We start from the raw sequence: 19,237 nt of genomic DNA, 5'->3' as shown, positions 1-19,237 counted from the left end.
ATGTTTTCTATTTGTTTTTACAGTCTCAGCGTGTAGGATCCCATAAAAAATCATCGTTCAGTTTAAAACTGTCAGCTTTATTTCTGTCTCTACTCCATACTACCGTGTTTTTAGACATGATAAATTGATACATGAGCATATTTCACATCAGCAACAATAATTATTGCTGTACCAACAGGAATTAAGGTACTCAGATGATTAGCAACACTAAATGGAACAAAGTTCAACTCAAAATTACTGTGAGCTCTAGGATTTATTTTCCTACATACCCGATCAATAGACGCAGCAAGATGCTTCCGCAGCACCAAATAAGTGATATTTCGATCACCTATAATATGCCTGAAGCTCGCATGATAGAAGCACGGTATATTCCGAATGTACTTTAGACCAAAACGAGATTCTAATAGCTGGAGTACAAAGTTTTTGTTCATCATGCTTTTTGCGTTCTTCTGGTTATATTTCCATAGACGCTTTCATCCTCTAACATATATTTCTTTATATCTAACAGAGGAATGAAATAGCAGTTTTCATAGATTTAAATGTTTCTAATAAGAATAACTATTTTCTTAAAATTTTCATTCCCTATTTCACCCCCTAATGGACTGAATTTCCAGAAGCAGTGAAACACATATTTTTTATGTATAATAGAGAAATTTCCATAGATTTAGCTTTTAAAGTGCTTTCATGATGAAAAAACTTCGTAAATCTTTTCATTCCCTATTTCACACCCTTAGGGGGTTGAATTCCAAAAAACACTGAAACATATATTTTTAATTACTAACCGAGAAGTCGAATACATATTTTTTAGATGTAGCTTTAATAATGCTTTAGTAGTTTCTTTAATATAGATTACTTTCAAATGCTTTCACCCACTGTTTTACCCCTTAGTGGCTGAATTTTCAACAAACCTGAAACACGTAATTTTTTGTTTCTGACTAAGAAACCGAATACCAATTTTGGATCCAGCTTCAAAATTGCCTTAATGGCAAAATATTTTTTTGAAAGCGTTTCATCCCTTATTTCACTCCCTTAGGAGTTCAACTTCGAACAATCCCTTCTTAAACAATAGCATAAAGTATAAGATCCACACTCTCTCCAAGTTTCAAGTTAATATCCTTAGCGGTTTGGGCGGGACGAAGATGACTCAGTGAATCTTTCTGGCCCCATTTTACCCATGTAGGGATTGAATTTCCAAAAGCAGTGAAGTGTGGTTTTATTGATTTGTAACAGAGAACTCAAATACAAATTTTCATAGATTTAGCTTAAAAAAAGATTGCATAATGAAATATTTCCATATAAACTTTTATCCCCTATTTCATACCCTTATGGGACGAATTTAGAAAAAACAGTGAAACACTTTTTTTTATTCGTAACTGAGTTGCTAAATTTAAATCTTCATAGGTTTAGCTTTAAAAGTGCTTTGATAATTAAATATTTTCATAAGACATTTCATCCCCTATTTCTACCCCTTAGGGGTTGAATTTCCAAAAACAATGAAGCTAAACTTAAATTTTCATGGGTTTAGCTTTAAAAATGTTTTCATAATGAAATATTTTCTTAAAACATTCCATCCCCTATTTGAACCACTTAGGGGTTAAATTTCCTGAAACACTGAAACATTTTGTAGCCGAGCAGTCAAATATCAGATTCCATAGATGCAGCTTTAAAAATTCTTTAGCAGTTCTTTAATAATGATTTATTTAAAAAAAAGTTATACTCGCTATTTCACCCCCACCAGGGTTAAATTTCCAAAAATACTGAAACTTTATTTCTGACCGAGAAACCAAATACCAATTTTCGTAGATCTAGCTTCAAAATTGCCTTCAAAAAAACCTTTCATCCCCTATTTCACCCTCCCCCCTGTGGAATTTCGAAAAATTTCTACTTAAACGACGCCTACAGTATAAGATCAACACCCTCTCCAAATTTCAGGTTCCTATCCTTAGCGGTTTGGGCTGGGCGATGAGGAGACAGTGAGAGAGTCGGTCGGGACATTGCCTTTTATACGGTGTGTTCGGAAATTCCCGTTATAAATTTCTAAGACTTGTAGATGGGAGCGAGTACGTAATGTTTCGAAATGGAACCCCTTTCCGGAAACGTACCTTTTCCGTTCTACCACAGTTTCAATTCACATGTTATTCATCCACTTCTGTATCAGGGATTGCATTAGGCGTGACACAGTACAATTATTAGGTAACAATACGAAAGGAAACATAACGAAACACCCATGTATCACTTAAGTACATTTGTTTGTATTAACACTTAAACATTACGTGTTTACATTGCTCCGAAACAAAAGTGAACCAGCATACTGTACGTACAGAACGGTACTGATGCATTACAATAGCGGCCCTATTTGACGATCACCAACGTTGTTACAGATACTGTACCTACGAAGCATGTTCTGGTACATTCTCTCAATCCCACCTGGTGTCTCTTCAATTTTTAGTGCAGCAACCAGAACTCGTGCCAGCAGATCTTCCTCTGTCTGTACAGGAGTCACGTAAATTAAAAAAGGCAGATGTTACGTGGCAGTAGGTGACCGTCTACCTACCCTATTGCATACCAGGACAAGCAACTTTTCGCTTTTCCCTCAGCAGGCGTGGACACATTGAATTGAAACCGTCCTACAACGGAAACCGTACGTTTCCGGACATTGGTTCCTATTCGCAGTGTTATACTGTATACTCACCCTTCTCTACAAGTCCTAGAAGTTTGTAACGGGGATTTCCGAACACCCTGTTTATAGTGATAGATTGTTTCGCTTGCAGCAGTTTGCGCTTCGTAGTTAAAAGCTGACAACAGTGATGCTGGCTGTCAATGATCTTCTTTCGCCAAATTTTAAGTGAGAAACAAGGGCTGAATGTTGTTTTTACTTTCTTTGTAAGAATTAACCTGTAACAGAGACTACAGTGGAATCTCGTTGACTTGGGCTTATTGCGGCGAGTCTCAGACCGAACTGTAGAAACGCTCTGTAAAGCACTTATCTGAAGCTACAATTAGGTTCAAATGGCTCTGCGCACCATAGGACTAACATCGGAGGTCATCAGTCCCCTAGAAATTAGAACTACTAAAACCTAACTACCTACGGACATCACGCACATCCATGCCCGAGGCAGGATTCGAATCTGCGACCGTAGCGGTCGCGTGGTTCCAGACTGAAGCGCCTAGAACCGCTCGGCCACTCTGGCCGGCCTGTAATTAGGAATGCAACATACAGTCTACGTTTGTTTGGACTCTGTATTGTCGAGAACGGACTTCAGAAACAAGTCACTTTCATCTGCGTTGTAGATGTGGGCAAACGATAAATTTACACCTTCTAAGAGAGGCCTTTATGAAATGATTAAATGCTTGCAATGTCCAAAAACAGTTTTGTTATAAATATTTCACCGATAATTATATTTGCACTGGATCCTGCTGTTCGGGTCCTCTTGAAGGATCGTTTTGTCTGTACCAGTGGCAAAGTTTTGGTCTACTTGACTGGTTTCGTTTTTATTGCGATTTTCCTTGATGTCATAAAAGTCCACTTATAAATGACACAGGTATCAAATGAAACTTGACTTGGCAGTGCCAAATTCTGTCGTAATACTCTGAGCAGAAACACCAGCTTGAATTTTGTCAAGTACTCAGTACTCTTATTTGATGTTCTGTAATGAATAACGTATGTTTCTTCCTAACATTCGTCCTGGTTAGTGTGTTGGACTGTATGACAATTCAATATCTTATAAGTCCTCGCAGAGATGAGAATTAACACAGCTCGTCATATGGGCTTAAGCAAGCGAACTGACCTAGGGAGGGCGATTAATTCGAGTTAATGTATCAATATTATTTTTGAAACTTTTATGGATATATGATAACATTTCTTTTAGCGGTAGCGTTCTCGCTTCCCGCGCCCGGGTTCGATTCCCGGCGGGGTCAGGGATTTTCTCTGCCTCGCGATGACTGGGTGTTGTGTGATGTCCTTAGGTTAGTTAGGTTTAAGTAGTTCTAAGTTATAGGGGACTGATGACCATAGATGTTAAGTCCCATAGTGCTCAGATCCATTTGAACCATTTATTTCTTTTATGTCAGTTAATTTTAAGTACTCGATCATTCTTTCGATTAGCCGTAAACGTGCTGTCTATAGGTATTACGGAAAGAAGTCCGACTGCCCCCAGTAATCATACTGTAACGTCGGTGTAAGTCGGAACATTTCGTGTCGACTGTGTTCTATTCGCAATAGCTGTCAACATCAGTGGACAGTAGTCACTCTTAAGCATAGCTGGGCACAACATCGTTAATCCGTAAATCGCCTGTCAACGAACTTTACGTTTCGAGTAACGGATTAAGTTTTAACTTTAAAAAACTTTCGCGGTCTCCATAACTTCGGTTAAGTTTCTTTGGGTTCGTTAATCGTTAATTAAATACCTATTATTTATGACAAAAATGACACCGCTCTGCTCACGAAAGTCATGTTCTAACACGTTTGGGTCATGTAGTAGTGTGGCAACGTCGGTCGGGGTGCGAGCGAATGATGTAAACAATCGCGAGCGAGGGAGAACAACAAAGGTGTTCAGATGTTCATTGTAGTTTGTTTACTGAGTTCGCGTTTGTTAGTTCATCGACTGTGGAAACCATAGATCGTGGTATCTAAAGTTCGAAGACGAAATGGATTCAGCTGCCTATAGAGGAAAGGCAAAAAGAAAATTCAATCTTGAGCGTCCAGATATCGACAGTGGAGCCTGTAGCAGTAAACCAGTTAAAAGAATACGGCAGGGAACCAATCTTGAGCCTTTAGGGCTTAGGCATTGCAGAAATTGACAGCGGTGTATCTCTCCTTCACATGTGGTCAAATCGAAGTCGTTTGTGAAGCTGATAAAAACTCAAACGCCATCAAATGTTCAATTTTGAGAAGAACAATGGGCACACGCTTCGTTGATGAGCACAATCGATTAAAGCATCTTATTAAGAAACTCCAACTAAACGGCATACGAATATTTGACGACTACGATTCGTTCTTTCAGAAAAAAAAATTCATTTTGCCAACCGAGATAGTATTTTTAATTCTTATATAAGATGATGTAGTCTTTCTTTTACGTGGCCTCTAAAAACTAATGTACAGATATACATCATTTTAGCTTTATAGATATCGCAGTTATAACGTGATTGCATCGAATAGGTAAAATAAAATAATTTTAGAGTTTGTTGCGGTTGTTGCTCGAAATGTAATATCTGATTTATCTCATTTGTATGTCTGATTCGTTCGCTCATTTCACAATACCCACAACGAAGTTTACGTAAACGATTAACGTTAACGTCCCATAAATCTCCTGTAAAGTAACGTTTAAGGAAGTTACCTCTTTTAGTAACGGATTAACGATTAGCGAAGTTACCGTTTTGATGAACGTTACCCCGCTATGCTCTTATGTTGCGAGGCTAAATCTTGTGTAGTATGTGTAAGTTAAAAAATATATAACGTGACGAGTATGAATGAACATGAACGTCTCTCTGAGACGCAGCAGGAGCAGAGGTCTACCACCCCCCCTTGCCCCCCTCAGTAACAGCAAATGGCCAGGATTTAGTCCAGAAATTCGACTCTATTTGCAGCTTCTTGCAATCAACCGGAAACCGTTATTTCTGCAATTTTCGAAAGACAATGAGGCAGTGTATCCCTCTTCTGTATAGTGTGGCTCGTAAATATCTGGAATAGCCGACCCCCTGTTTCTTATGAAAGACAGGGGACACAGCAACAGCTCAGCGGAGAAAGATTACTTAAATTAATGATCCCTAGTTAGTTTCCTGAAACAAATTGGTGCTTGCAGGCATATTCGCGACATCAATATTAATTAGCTTTACTAATAGATGTTAGTAAGGTATATATTTCATCAAAAACGACAACCCTCATTTTTTAAAACTGGACAATTATTGCTAGTTACAAACAGAGAAACGTAAGTTTGATAGAATCGGCATATTTTTAGCAAATCACATCTTTTTATCACAGCAAATAATCTTACAGAAATGCTTCATGGGCCTAAAAATACTTTTAACACAGTAATTAATTGTATTAGGATGCAAGTAATCGAAATGATTTATCGATTTATTTAATAATCGGAAAGGCAGACTAATCGACTCTTACTCGTAATTGCTCATCACTAAACTGAGAAAGCTTTGACTTTGTGTTGCATGCTTGATACCAAATATTGTTTGTTCTTTCGGACACCACACACACAAATTTCTTAATCACTTTTGTTGACTTGAGGAAATACTCAACAAACTGGACTTATATTGTAAAAACACAGTTCGAATTAAGCAAACACTAACAAACGCCAATTCTGAAAACGAAATTTAGAAGTGAAATTTTTAAGTTTTTAGATCAAAGCTGGTGTGAGCCAGCGGCATGTTCACTCCCGCGCTGCTCTTTGAATGTGTTGTATTAAAAAAATCGTAAGAGAATAAAGAATGTCATTAGGAGAAACCCAATGACAGAGTCGGATTAGGTTACAAAAGGAACAACCCACAAATAGGCTGTTTAGTGCGGGGTGTTTAAAAAGTCTCTCCGCAGTGCCGTATGATTGTTAGCTGCGTGTGGCGTATGATTGTTCGTCTGCCTGGGTTTTTCAACGAAACAATAAACGTACAACGATACTGCAGTGATATTCTGTACTCATTCATAAGAGAACTTGTGTTACGTGAAATACTGAACGGTTATTTTCAATAAGGTTGTGCAATCGCGTTTCAATGCCACTGCTTGCTGATGTTTTTGGTGATCGCATAATTTCATAGGGACTTTGGCTTTCAGATCGCCTGATCTAACAGAACCTGATTTTATCCTCTAAGGTACAGCAAAAGCAACTGTCTATAAAAACCGTCCAAAACCCATCGATGAACTGAAAACTGCAATATCCACTTTCACTGCTTCTGTTACAGAAGGAATGTCATAGCTTGTGTTTAGAAACATGATTAGACGAATTGAATTGTGTATTCAACAACAGGGGGGACGCTTTCAACATTTAATGTGCAAATTTGTAAGCAAAAATGAATATTCAATAAATGAATAACTTGTATTTCACTGAGTTTCAAGTCGATATATTCACTGTGTGTAGCGCTAGCGTTACTACCTACTACGCAGGGGGTCCGGGTTCGATTCCCGACAGGGAACTGGGTGTTGCGTGTCCTTCATCATCATTTTCATCATCACTGACTCGCAAGTCGCCGATGTAGTGTCACCTAAAAAGGCTTGCAATACGGCGGAACTGCCCCTAATGGGGCGAACCGGCCAACAATGCCATACGATCACTTCATTTCACTGCGGCGTACGGCACGCACGGCTACCAATCATACGGCACTGCGGAGAGACCTTCTGAACATCCCGTATTTGTGAATGACCTAGCTATTTCTTCATGCGGAATGGAAATAGTTAGACATAAAGAAAAACTCGAAGAACAAGCAGAAAAGCAGCCTTACAAATCTCCCTTGAGAAAACCAAATTTATGACAAACATTAAGGCAACCTCAAGCACAAAGGAAACTAAATACAGAAAAATGAGAGAACTAACAAGTTCAAGTACCTAGGACAAGTAAGTGACTAAGAAATTTCGGAGAAAGATGCTATTTTAATAAGATGAAAACGGGTCATATAACAGGAAATCATTATCCTTCAGTGCTCAAGTTACAAACTGCCTCTACAGTAATTTGCCCAGACGCACTTTATGCACCAGAAAGCTTATCTGTGGACAAAAAAGCGACGATGGAAGCACTGGAAATAACAGACAGAAAAATACTGTGGAAAATTTTGGAGCCACTTAAAGACCAAACCCAATACAGAAGACGTCGTAATAAAGAACTTCGTACACAAATGGGAAAAATTAGAAACCTGCTCAGGAAAAGAAGAATAGCTTTCTACAGCCACATCCAAAGAATGAATCCCAACAATACAATTACTTCGGTAAATTAAAAATGGATAACACATGGTGTAAAGAGGTTGGAAGGGACATGGAACTAATTCCAAATTACTCCACAAGATGTTGAACAATAACTGCCACTCTGAAAGAAAGTACAACGCACCAAAGGTTTCCAGGAAGAACTCAAGAAGAAGACTGGAGCCACTTGGACAGAAGAGAGAAACGTTCAAAAATGATGAGAGAAATGTGGAAGAAAAGAATGGAGAAACAGTGGAATTAACCTTCGTATCACTGAGCATGTAAGTGCAACCCAGAGTGCCTATAAAGTATAAGGCAGTCACAGAGCTAATTAGGATGCAGAGAGTGTAGTAAGGCATAGTGCGGAGGTACTGACCGAGCCTGTTCATGCCGTGGCTGAAGTGTCCCTTCTGGTCGGCGGCGACCAGCAGGTCCGCCATGGCGTTGGCGTTGTCTGCGCTGGCCCCCACGGCTTTCATACAGTCCGCCATGAAGCGGTGAGCTTCCGCCACCGGCACCACGACACCTTTCCCCGACGACATCGCGGAGGCGACTGATGACAGCCAGCGTCGCGTGACCACAGCCATCGCTGCCTGCGGGCCTGCCAACCCTGCAGGCATAAAATCACCGACCTCTGCGTTATCAGCTGCGCACCGCACCACGACGAGGGAGTCGGTTATTGAATAGCTGTGCACCAATGTGCGGCTGCTTGAGATTCTGTATTAGCATTAATGTATGCTAGGCTAAAAAAAGTGCGATTTATTTTTCAGTTTTAACCATTTGAATGATTCCTACATACTGCCACATCTTGGTGGATCCGTTGATCATAGGAGGTCCGATAATAAAGTAATGAGACTGATTTTTTCCTCCCTAGAGTGGTGACCTTGACCCTACGACAACTTAGAAGATAGATTAAGAAAAGGCTAACCTACGTTACTAGTATTTGTAGACTTAGAGAAAGCTTTTGACAATGTTGACTGGAATACTCTCTTTCAAATTCTGAAGGTGGCAGGGGTAAAATACAGGTAGCGAAAGGCTATTTACAATTTGTACAGAAACCAGATGACAGTTATAAGAGTCGAGGGGCATGGAAGGGAAGCAGTGGTTGGGAAAGGAGTGAGACAGGGTTGTAGCCTCTCCCCGATGTTATTCAATCTGTATATTGAGCAAGCAGTAAAGGAAACAAAAGAAAAACTCGGAGTAGTTATTAAGATCCATGCAGAGAAATAAAAACTTTGAGGTTCGCCGATGACATTGTAATTCTGTCAGAGACAGCAAAGGACCTGGAAGAGGAAAATGGTTCGAATGGCTCTGAGCACTATGGGACGTAACTTCTGCTGTCATCAGTCCCCTAGAACTTGGAACTACTTTAACTAACCTAAGGAAATGACACACATCCATGCCTGAGGCAGGATTCGAACCTGCGACTGTAGCGGTCGCACGGTTCCAGACTGTAGTGCCTAGAACCGCTCGGCCACCCCGGCTGGCTTGGAAGAACATTTGAACGGAATGGACAGTGTCTTGAAAGGAGGATATAAAATGAATATCAACAAAAGTAAAACGAGGATAATGGAATGTAGTCGAATTAAGTCGGGTGATGCTGAGGGAATTAGATTAGGAAATGAGACACTTAAAGTAGTAAATGAGTTTTGCTATTTGGGGAGCAAAATAACTGATGATGGTCGAAGTAGAGAGGATATAAAATGTAGACTGGCAATGGCAAGGAAAGGGTTTTTGAAGAAGAGAAATTTGTTAACATCGAGTATAGACTGAAGTGTCAGGAAGTCATTTCTGAAAGCGTTTGTATGGAGTGTAGCCATGTATGGAAGTGAAACATGGACGATAAATAGTTTGGACAAGAAGAGAATAGAAGCCTTCGAAATGTGGTGCTACAGAAGAATGCTGAAGATTAGATGGGTAGATCACGTAACTAATGAGGAAGTATTGAATAGGATTGGGGAGATGCAGTAGGTACTGGGAGATGAAGAAGCTTGCACAGTATAGAGTAGCATGCATCAAACCAGTCTCTGGACTGAAGACCACAACAACAACAACAGGGTGGTAACGCTGCAGCCTACTACAGCAGGCAGTGTGTGATCTTGGTCTTTTCCCACCATAACCGCAAGTGGTGTGCACCTACAATGTTCTAATCAGGAGTAACAGCTTGGAGAGTGAAGTTTTTTGGGTTTGCTTCTCATTACAACAGCGTAATCGCGAAATATATTGGGAATTGGGGTAAAACACAGCCAAATATCTGTGCCAAAAAATATTATAGCTACGAACAACGATAAAGAATTGCCAAAGGCAGCAAACAACGGAAAAGCCGTTGAACACCTTAAGTACACTTTAGCACACACCCCAAATAACACAGTGTGTATAAAGTGTATTGTACTACACTGACGGAAAAAAATCGTAACACTAAACAATAAGTAATGTAGAGAAAAGAATTTTGGGAATACATTTGTTTAGGTAACACATTTAAATGATTAACATTGCAAGATTACAGGTTCATATAAATACGAGATAAGCCACTGCAAAAAATGCTCGTCCTTCAGTAACCGACGTAGCCACCAAAATGTTGGCATGCAAACGTGCTTGTATTGTGTTGTACAGGTGCCGGATGTCAGTTTTTGGGATGGCGTTTCACGTCTGTTGCACCTGGGTGATTAAATACAGGGACGATTAATGCTGTCTCATATGTGCTCGATTGGAGACAGATCTAGTGATCCAGCAGGCCCGAGCAACGCGTCGTCGGTCTCTAGAGCACGTTGCGTTACAACAGCGGTATGTGGGTGTGCGTTATTCTGTTGGAAACAGCCCCTGGAATGCTGTTCATGAATGGCAGCACAGCAGGTCGAATCAGCAGACTGCAGTACAAATGTGCAGTCAGAGTGCATGGGATAACTACGAGAATGCTCCTGTTGTATCTGAAATCGCTCCCCAGACCATAACTCCAGGTGTAAGTCCAGTGTGTCTAGCACATCTACGTCTACATCTACATACATACTCCGCAATCCACCATACGGTGCGTGGCGGAGGGTACCTCGTACCACAACTAGCATCTTCTTTCCTTGCTCCACTCCCAAACAGAACGAGGGAAAAATGACTGCCTATATGCCTCTGTACGAGCCCTAACCTCTCTTATCTTATCTTTGTGGTCTTTCCGCGAAATATAAGTTGGCGGCAGTAAAATTGTTCTGCAGTCAGACTCACATTCTGGTTCTCTAAACTTCCTCAGTAACAATTCACGAAAAGAACGCCTCCTTTCCTCCAGAGACTCCCACCCGAGTTCCTGAGGCATTTTCGCAACACTGACGTGAAGATCAAACCTACCAGTAACAAATCTAGGAGCCCGCCTATGAATTGCTTCTATGTCCTCACTCAATCAGACCAGATAGGGATCCCAAACGCTCGACCAGTACTCAAGAATAGGTCGTATTGGTGTTTTATAGGCGGTCTCCTTTATAGATGAACCATATCTTCCCAAAATTCTACCAATGAACCGAAGACGACTATCTGCCTTCCCCACAACTGCCATTAATTGCTTGTCCCACTTCATATCGCTCTGCAATGTTACGCCCAAATATGTAATCGACGTAACTGTGTTAAGCGCTATACTACTAATGGAGTATTCAATCATTACGTTATTCTTTTTCCTATTCATCTGCATTAATTTACATTTATACAAATTTAGAGTTCGCCGCCATTCTTTACACCAATCACAAATCCTGTCCAAGTCATCTTGTTTCCTCCTGCAGTCACTCAACGACGACACCTTCCCGTACACCACAGCATCATCGGCAAATAGCCGCACATTGCTATCCACCCTATCCAAAAGACCATTTATGTAGATAGAAAACAACAGTGGACCTACCACACTTCCCTGGGGCACTCCAGATGATACCCTCACCTCCAATGAACACTCATCATCGAGGACAACGTACTGGATTCTATTACTTAAGAAGTCTTCGAGTCACTCAAATATTTAGGAACCAATCCCATATGCTCGTACCTTAGTTAGGAGTCTACAGTGGGACACCGAGTCAAACGCTTTCCAGAAGTCAAGGAATATGGCATCCGTCTGATAACCTTCATCCATGGTTCGCAAGATATCATGTGGAGAAAGGTCGAGTTACGTTTCGCAGGAGCGATGCTTTCTAAAGCCGTGCTGATGTATGGACAGCAACTTCTCTGTCTCAAGGAAATTCATTATATTCGAACTGAGAGAATGTTCGAGAATTCTGCAACAAACCGATGTTAAGGATATTGGTCTGTAATTTTGAGGATCCGTCCTTCTACCCTTCTTGTATACATGCGTCACCAGCGCTTTTTTCCAGTCGCTCGGGACTTTACGTTGGGCAAGAGACAGCTTCGTTGCAGGTTTTCATATGGCTTCCTCCTAAACAACACACGGCCATCACTGGCACCGAGGCAGAACCAGCTTTCATTAGGAAACAGACCTCCACACTTACCTCCAGTAAGCTCTAGCTTGACACCACTGAAGTGCCAAATGGTGTTGTTTTGGGGCCAGTGGAATGTGTGCTACAGGCTGTCTGGCTCGGAGCAGTCCTCGAAGTAACAAGTTTGTAACAGGTCATCATGTCACTGTGGTTGCTGCAAACGCAGTACTATGCGACAGAGCCATTGCCGAAGACGATGATCTTCTCTCTCGGTAATGCCACGTGGCGTTCGGTGCCCGGTCTTCTAGCGATAGTGCCTTCTCGTGACCACCGCTGCCAGCAATCATGTACAGTGGCTACATTCCTGCGAAGTCTTTCTGCAGTATCGTAAAATGGTTCAAATGGCTCTAAGCACTATGGGACATAACATCTGAGGTCATCAGTCCCCTTAGAACTGACCTAAGCACATCACACACATCAATGCCCGAGGCAGGATTCGAACCTGCGACCGCTGCAGCAGCGCATTTCCGGACTGAAGCGCATAGAACCGCTCGGCCACAGCGGCCGGCGCAGATCGCAGAAGGGACGTCCAACTATTAGCACCTTATTACACGACTTCGTTCACACTCAGTGAGGTGATGATAATGACGTCTTTGTCGCCTTAAAGGTATTCTTGACTAACAACTCACCACTTTCACAGGTAACTAGAGCTCACGACCGTTACAGCGTGTATTTGAAACAAACCTAACTTGCATCCTCAAAGTGGCGTTACTCTTATGTGACTGGCGCGAGATATGAATAGACATCACCTTTCAGATGTAGAAACACGCCTACCAACTTTAGTTTATTCCGCACAACTCCTCCTTGGTATTGTGACTTTTATCTGCCAGTGTAATACGTGTAGTATTTTGCAACCCTGAGTTATTAAACTGATAGATCGGTAACATTCACATCTCTCAGCACGTGCTTTCTTTGCAATTGGAATTATTATATTCTTCTTGAAGACTGAGGTTATTTCGCTTGTCTCATATATATTGCACACCAGATAAAAGAGTTTTTTTCATGGGTGGCTCTCCCAAGGTAGAGCTGATGGAATGTCGTCCACTCTCGGGGCTGTGTTTCGACTTACGACTTTCAGTGTTGTCAAATTCTTCTCTCAGCATTTGTCTACCATTTCAGCTTCATATACGTCCTCTTCCCATTCTATAAGATTTCCTTCACTTTCATTTCCCTCGCGTAGCTCCTCTATACACTCCTTTCAGCTTTCCCTTCTTAGTTTAGTACTCGTTTTCCAACTGACCTCTTGATACTCATACATGTGTTTCTCTTTTCTCCAAAGCCATCTTTAATTTTCCTATAGGCGGTATTTATCTTTAGCCTAGTGATATGTGCCTCTAAATCCTTACATCTGTCCTCTAGCCTTTCCCGCTAAGTCATTTTGCTCTTCGTGCTAATCTAATTTTTAGACGTTTGTATTCCCTTTCGCTTGCTTCATTTGCTGCACCTTTATATCGTCTCCTTTAATCGAATAAATGCAGTGTCTCCAGTGATATCCAAGGATATATACTAGGCCTTCTCTTTTTACCTATTTGACACTCTGCTGACTTCACTATTTCATCTGTCGAAGATACACATTCACCCTTCCCCTGTTTCAGTCAATCGCTGCCTAATGCTCCCTCTGAAACTCTCCACAGACTCTGATTCTTTCAACGTATGCGGGCCTCGTCTGCTTAATTTCCTACCATTCACAGCCAATAAATTGCGATCTGTGTCCCCAACCCCTGGAAATATCGTAGAGTTTGAAATCTGGTTCCGAAATCTTCATCCTGCCATTATGTAATCCATCTCAAACCTTCCGATGCTTCTATGACTCTTCCACTTATACAACCTTCTTTCGTAATTCTTAAACTAATTGTTTGCATCAGTTACAATGCCTGAGGACTCCACAGCGGGCCAGGCGCCATCGCCGTCGTCCAGAAGGGTAATGATGCAGCGTTTTAGAGTATACTTTGACATCATTCTTTCCCTACGTAATGTAGCACTTTTACTTTTGTTATTACAGCGCTAACTCTGATGATGGCCCGTAATTAAAAGGCCGAAATCAGTCAGAAAATAACATCTGCTGCGATCAAAACGGTTTTTAAATAATTTTATGACAGTAAAGATAGCTGACTCCAACAAAGGTTCATAAGATTAAATTCTGCTGTGCAAAATTCGACCAGGTGGCTTCCTCTTTCATTCCTTCTCCCTCGCCCTCCCCCCCCCCCCCCCTGCCCGACGTTCTTCACCTTTTATTTTTTCCTTCTCTGCCTTACTATCGAGTCTCCCCCCCTCCCTCCAAATCAGGGTTAAACTTCCCCTTAATTACGTGAATACATTTTCTCAATCTCTTCGTCATACGCGGAGCAAGTTCGCTTACAAACTTCTAGTACGGGAATGGGTGCTCGCTCCATGTCTGTCTTGGCTACGATAATAACGCTCACTGTGCTATTTAGAGTGGCTTACCTGCATTCCTGTTTTCTTATTCATTATCAGATCTACTCATGCATTACCTGTACTTGATTTTGAACTTATAACTCTGTGCTCTCCCGATCGGAAGTCATGTTCCTCCGGCTAACGAACTTCACTAATTCCCACTATATCTAACTACAACCTATCCATTTCTCTATTTAAATTTTCTATCTACCTGCCCCATTAACAGATATAACTTCCCACATTCTGACCTGTTCGCCAGTTTTGTTTTTCCTGACGACGACGTGCTTCTGAGTAGTCTCTGCCCGGAGATTCGAATGGTGGACTATTTTACGTCTGGAATATTTTACGCAAGAGGACGCCATCACCATTTAATCATAGAATTGCATGCACTCGGGATAAATAACTGCTGTAATTACTCATTGCTTTCGACCGTTCGCAGTACCTGCATAGCGAGATCATGTTCTTTGGTGTTATAAGGTCATTTCAGTCAATTATCCAGACTGTTGCCTTGCAAGTATTGAAAAGGCTGCTGCCCTCAACAGGAATTACACATTTTCTGGCCTCTCAATACACACCCCTCCCTCGTGATTGCACCTACGGGTATCTGTGTCGCTGAGCCACGTAAGCCAACCCACCAAGGCAAAGTTCGTTGTCCATTGGTAAAAAGTAGTACACATTTGGACGTTCGCCATTGTACTTTTTGATAGTTTTTTGGTACGCCGATGTTACCGGTAATGGAGCCATTTAAAGCTGACTGGTAAGTTAGTTGTAATAAGCGAAACTCATGCTATGAATAAGGACTTTCCTTTTTCTTCTCTGATTAAAATCTTCGGTTCTGTGATGTTCTGTGCAAGTTTCATTGCGAGAGGATGCCGGTAGCATTGAACGAATTTTGGAATTCCATAGGGAAGTCTACGCTTTCTTCTGGATTCCTCATTGTATCAACGGATACTGTAACTCGCTGACTTGTGTGTTGAATTACGTTGTTTTGTTGTTGTTGCTACAATTGTTCGTTCACATAATCATTCTTTGTTTACGCAGAGTCTCTCTATAAGCGAATACACTTTTTCGATGACTTGTTCTTTTGTCTTTTACTGCTACGCTGCGCAATTCATTTGTTAGGAAGGTTTTGCCGTAGTACGAACCAGTTCGATATGTACCCATTCCAAGTTGCATTCCAGGACGTTGGAGAATATTCGTTAAAGTTCGTTAATATTCGAAAATATTCGTTAACATTCTAAAATATTATTGAACAGTCTAGAATTTTTTCCCTCGAGAAATACATTAATGTGAAAGAGGCGGGGAGATGTGCAGCTGACAGTCACGACCTTATGGTGACGACTGTAACACCCGTACTTCCAAACCACAACAGCTACCATTGCAGTGCATAATGCGAGAACCAAGGTCAGCACCAAACACAAAAAGAAAAATATATATTCACTGCCTCAACAACTTCATGGGAGTGAGTTCAAGAATTAGCTACAGTTCTTCAAATGGTATCTGAGAAATCTGCACAGTGATACGGCGTTGTTATGCAAAAATTTGTCTTCAAATGAAGCATCATAAAAACCACTGGAAAATATATCTCCGCAATATTCACTTCTGATAGCTGAAAATCCACGCTGGTTGGGAGTTGTGAATAAACGACGACCTTGCTTTGTCAATAGGCCTTTCAAGAATTTCATTTTTGGTCACTATTCTACCGATAGGACGCTAAATAGGTATATTTCTTAAGAGATGTGCTACCGCAGTTATCGGAAGATAACCCATTACACATAATGCAAACTATGTGCTGTCAACATGACGGATGGCCGCTATTCGCAGCGGGTAATTACAGGCCTTATCACAATATTTGGAGATCGCTGGATCGGTCGTTCGGGAAACATAAAATGGCCAGGGCGCTCACTAGACTTAACACTTCTGGACTTCTATCTGTGGGAAAAATGTAAAAGAGGAGGTCTAAAACAATACATCGACCACTCTCGAAAACGTAAAATCCCATGCAACACGGGTCTCTGTTACGGTAGGTCCGACGAAATTAAACATGCTGTATTGTCTACCTGGAAAAGCATTACAGCATGCATCATCATTGATCAAGATCAATATTCTGAGAACTTGATACTTCATAATTATAAACACACAAACTATGCCGGAGTTACGTGCTTCGTTACATTTGCTTACACAAGTTACGTGGCTGAAACCCTTTTTGTAGCCTCTCTCAAATGGTGCACGAAAATGTATACAGTAGTGTTAAAAAGACAAAGCTAGTCATAATTCGTTAGTTATAACTGAAGAGTCAGAAAATTCAGTATTATCCACAATAACTTGCTGCTTGTTTATCGGATGCTTGTTTGTAGATATTATTGGATCTGTGTCATAAATACTACTGTACATATTTAATTTTGCAAATTTGTTGTGTGAATCAATACTTATTAGCTATTGCAATTATTTTATGTCCTGGACTCGAAAAATAAAATAGCTTAGTGATTACCGCACACAGATGTAATTATTCGTCCTGGATAAATTTCGTTAACCTATCTTAGTCGCATCATCATCTAAACTTTCAGGCTGATAATTTCCCGCAGTCATTTTCCTCTCCCACTGGTATTGCGACTCTGCGACTGAATATCATTGTTTATTAGTTTGAAGAGTGTCACCCCAATTGTACCGAGCCTGCGAAGAGAAAAATGAAATTTTGGGGGAGGTACACAAAAGGTTTCAACTGTGTTTTGATCAAGAAACAAAATTACTTTCAAAATGTTATTTCGTGAGAGGTACAACAAAAGATTTCTACTGTGTTTTGATCAGGAAACATAATTACTTTCAAAATTTTATTCTGTTATCACTAATTCATAATACTGTAATACTGATTATGCCACTCTAACTTTGCCTAGCCTTGGGTAATTACCCCTGAACGGTAAAATGAAATTGTGTGAGGGGTAAACGCAAAAGGTTTCAACTGTGTTTTGGTCAGAAAACAAAATTATTTTAAAAATATTGCTGCTGTTACCACTATTTCATAGAAGTGAAACAATGATTAGATAAGTTACCAGTAGTTATTTTTTTTTCCAAATATTAGCATTACAGCATGACACCGTCGAAGTTGTTCCCAACTTGTAGTAATAATCCCCTGAAGGGTAAAATGAAATTTTATGAGATGTAAACATAAAAGGTACCAACTGTATTCTGCCCACAAAATAAAATTATTTTTAAAATATTATTACTGTTATTAATATTTCATAAAACTATAATACTGATTACATAAGTTGACGGTAATTAATGTTTTTCTCGAAAGTCAGCTTTAAGCATGGTAGAGTTGGGTGAACGCTACATTTTATGAAATTACGAGGGTCGGAAGTTTAATAGTGGCAACTGTTTATTTACAGCTCGTACAAAATAGAAACGTGTTTTAAAGTTTTACCGACCGTCAAAGTAGCCACCAGCATTGTGTATAACCCGTTGCCACCGGTGTGGGAGTCGTAGGATACTCTTAGCGTTGTCAGTTGTGTTGACAGTTCGAACGGCGCGGTCTATTGCCTGACGAATTTGTAGCAGTTCTCTAACGAATGCCGTGAAGTGTTTCCTTCAGTTTAAAAATCGAGTTGAACTCACGAGGGCTTTAGTCAGGGGAGTGCAGTAGGTGGTATAGCACTTAGCAGCCCCATAAGTCAAACACATCAGTAACAGCTTGCACTGTACGTTCTTGAGCATTGTCCTGCAAAATGATGGTCAGATCCTGCAGAAAGTGTCATCACTTCTGCCTCTAACCTGGTCGTAGGTTGTGTTCCAAAAATGAACAGCATAGAGACAGAAGTGGCGACACTTTCTGCAGGACCTGACCATCATTTTGCAAGACAATACCCAAGTACGTACAGCGCAAGCTGTTAGTGATTTGTTTGATGGGGGTGCTAAGTGTACTTCCCTGACTTAAGCCCTCGTGAGTTCAACTTGATTTCTAAACTGAAGGAAACAATTCACGGCAATCGATTCAGAACTGCTACAAATTCGTCAGGCAATAGATCGCGCCGTTCGAACTGTCAACACTACTGGCAATGCTAAGAGTATCCTACGACTTCCAAATCGCTGGCAACGGGTTATAAACAATGCTGGAGACTACTCTGAAGGTCGGTAAAACTTTAAAACACGTATCTATTTTGTACGAGTTGTAAACAAAGAGTTGCCACTATTAAAGTTCCAACCCTCGTAAATATGCTATCCAGTCACATTAGTATGATGACCACGTATGTTCGACATTAACGTGCAAGACGGGATGTGGCAGCACCAGCAGTCGAGGAAAAACGGTGCAGTCGTTGCTGTAATTCGGAAATGGAGCGATTTATCTGTCGTCCAAAAGGGCATGATCACTGGCTTTCGGAGCAAGGGTGGAAGCATTTCCGAAACGGCTAAGTTTGTAAACTGTTCGCCTGGCGCCTTGGTTGAAATGTGCCGTGCACGGCAAAATGCC

The 19,237-nt window shown here is 40.9% G+C and overlaps 1 protein-coding gene across 1 annotated transcript in view; it reads right to left on the bottom strand.

The window, feature by feature from the left end:
* LOC126272450 (uncharacterized oxidoreductase YjmC-like) overlaps positions 1-19,237 on the bottom strand; it is a 228,043-nt gene that overhangs the window by 111,511 nt on the left and 97,295 nt on the right. Inside the window, exon 2 of the mRNA XM_049975327.1 lies at positions 8,274-8,507. Coding sequence (XP_049831284.1) covers positions 8,274-8,484 — 211 coding nt within the window. The 5' untranslated portion in view covers positions 8,485-8,507. The remainder of the gene's footprint in view (positions 1-8,273; positions 8,508-19,237) is intronic.

The sequence above is a fragment of the Schistocerca gregaria genome, chromosome 5 (assembly GCF_023897955.1).
Source record: "Schistocerca gregaria isolate iqSchGreg1 chromosome 5, iqSchGreg1.2, whole genome shotgun sequence".
Taxonomy (NCBI): domain Eukaryota; kingdom Metazoa; phylum Arthropoda; class Insecta; order Orthoptera; family Acrididae; genus Schistocerca; species Schistocerca gregaria.
The sequence above is the reverse complement of the archived record's forward strand: the minus strand, read 5'-3'. Positions and strand labels throughout refer to the sequence as shown.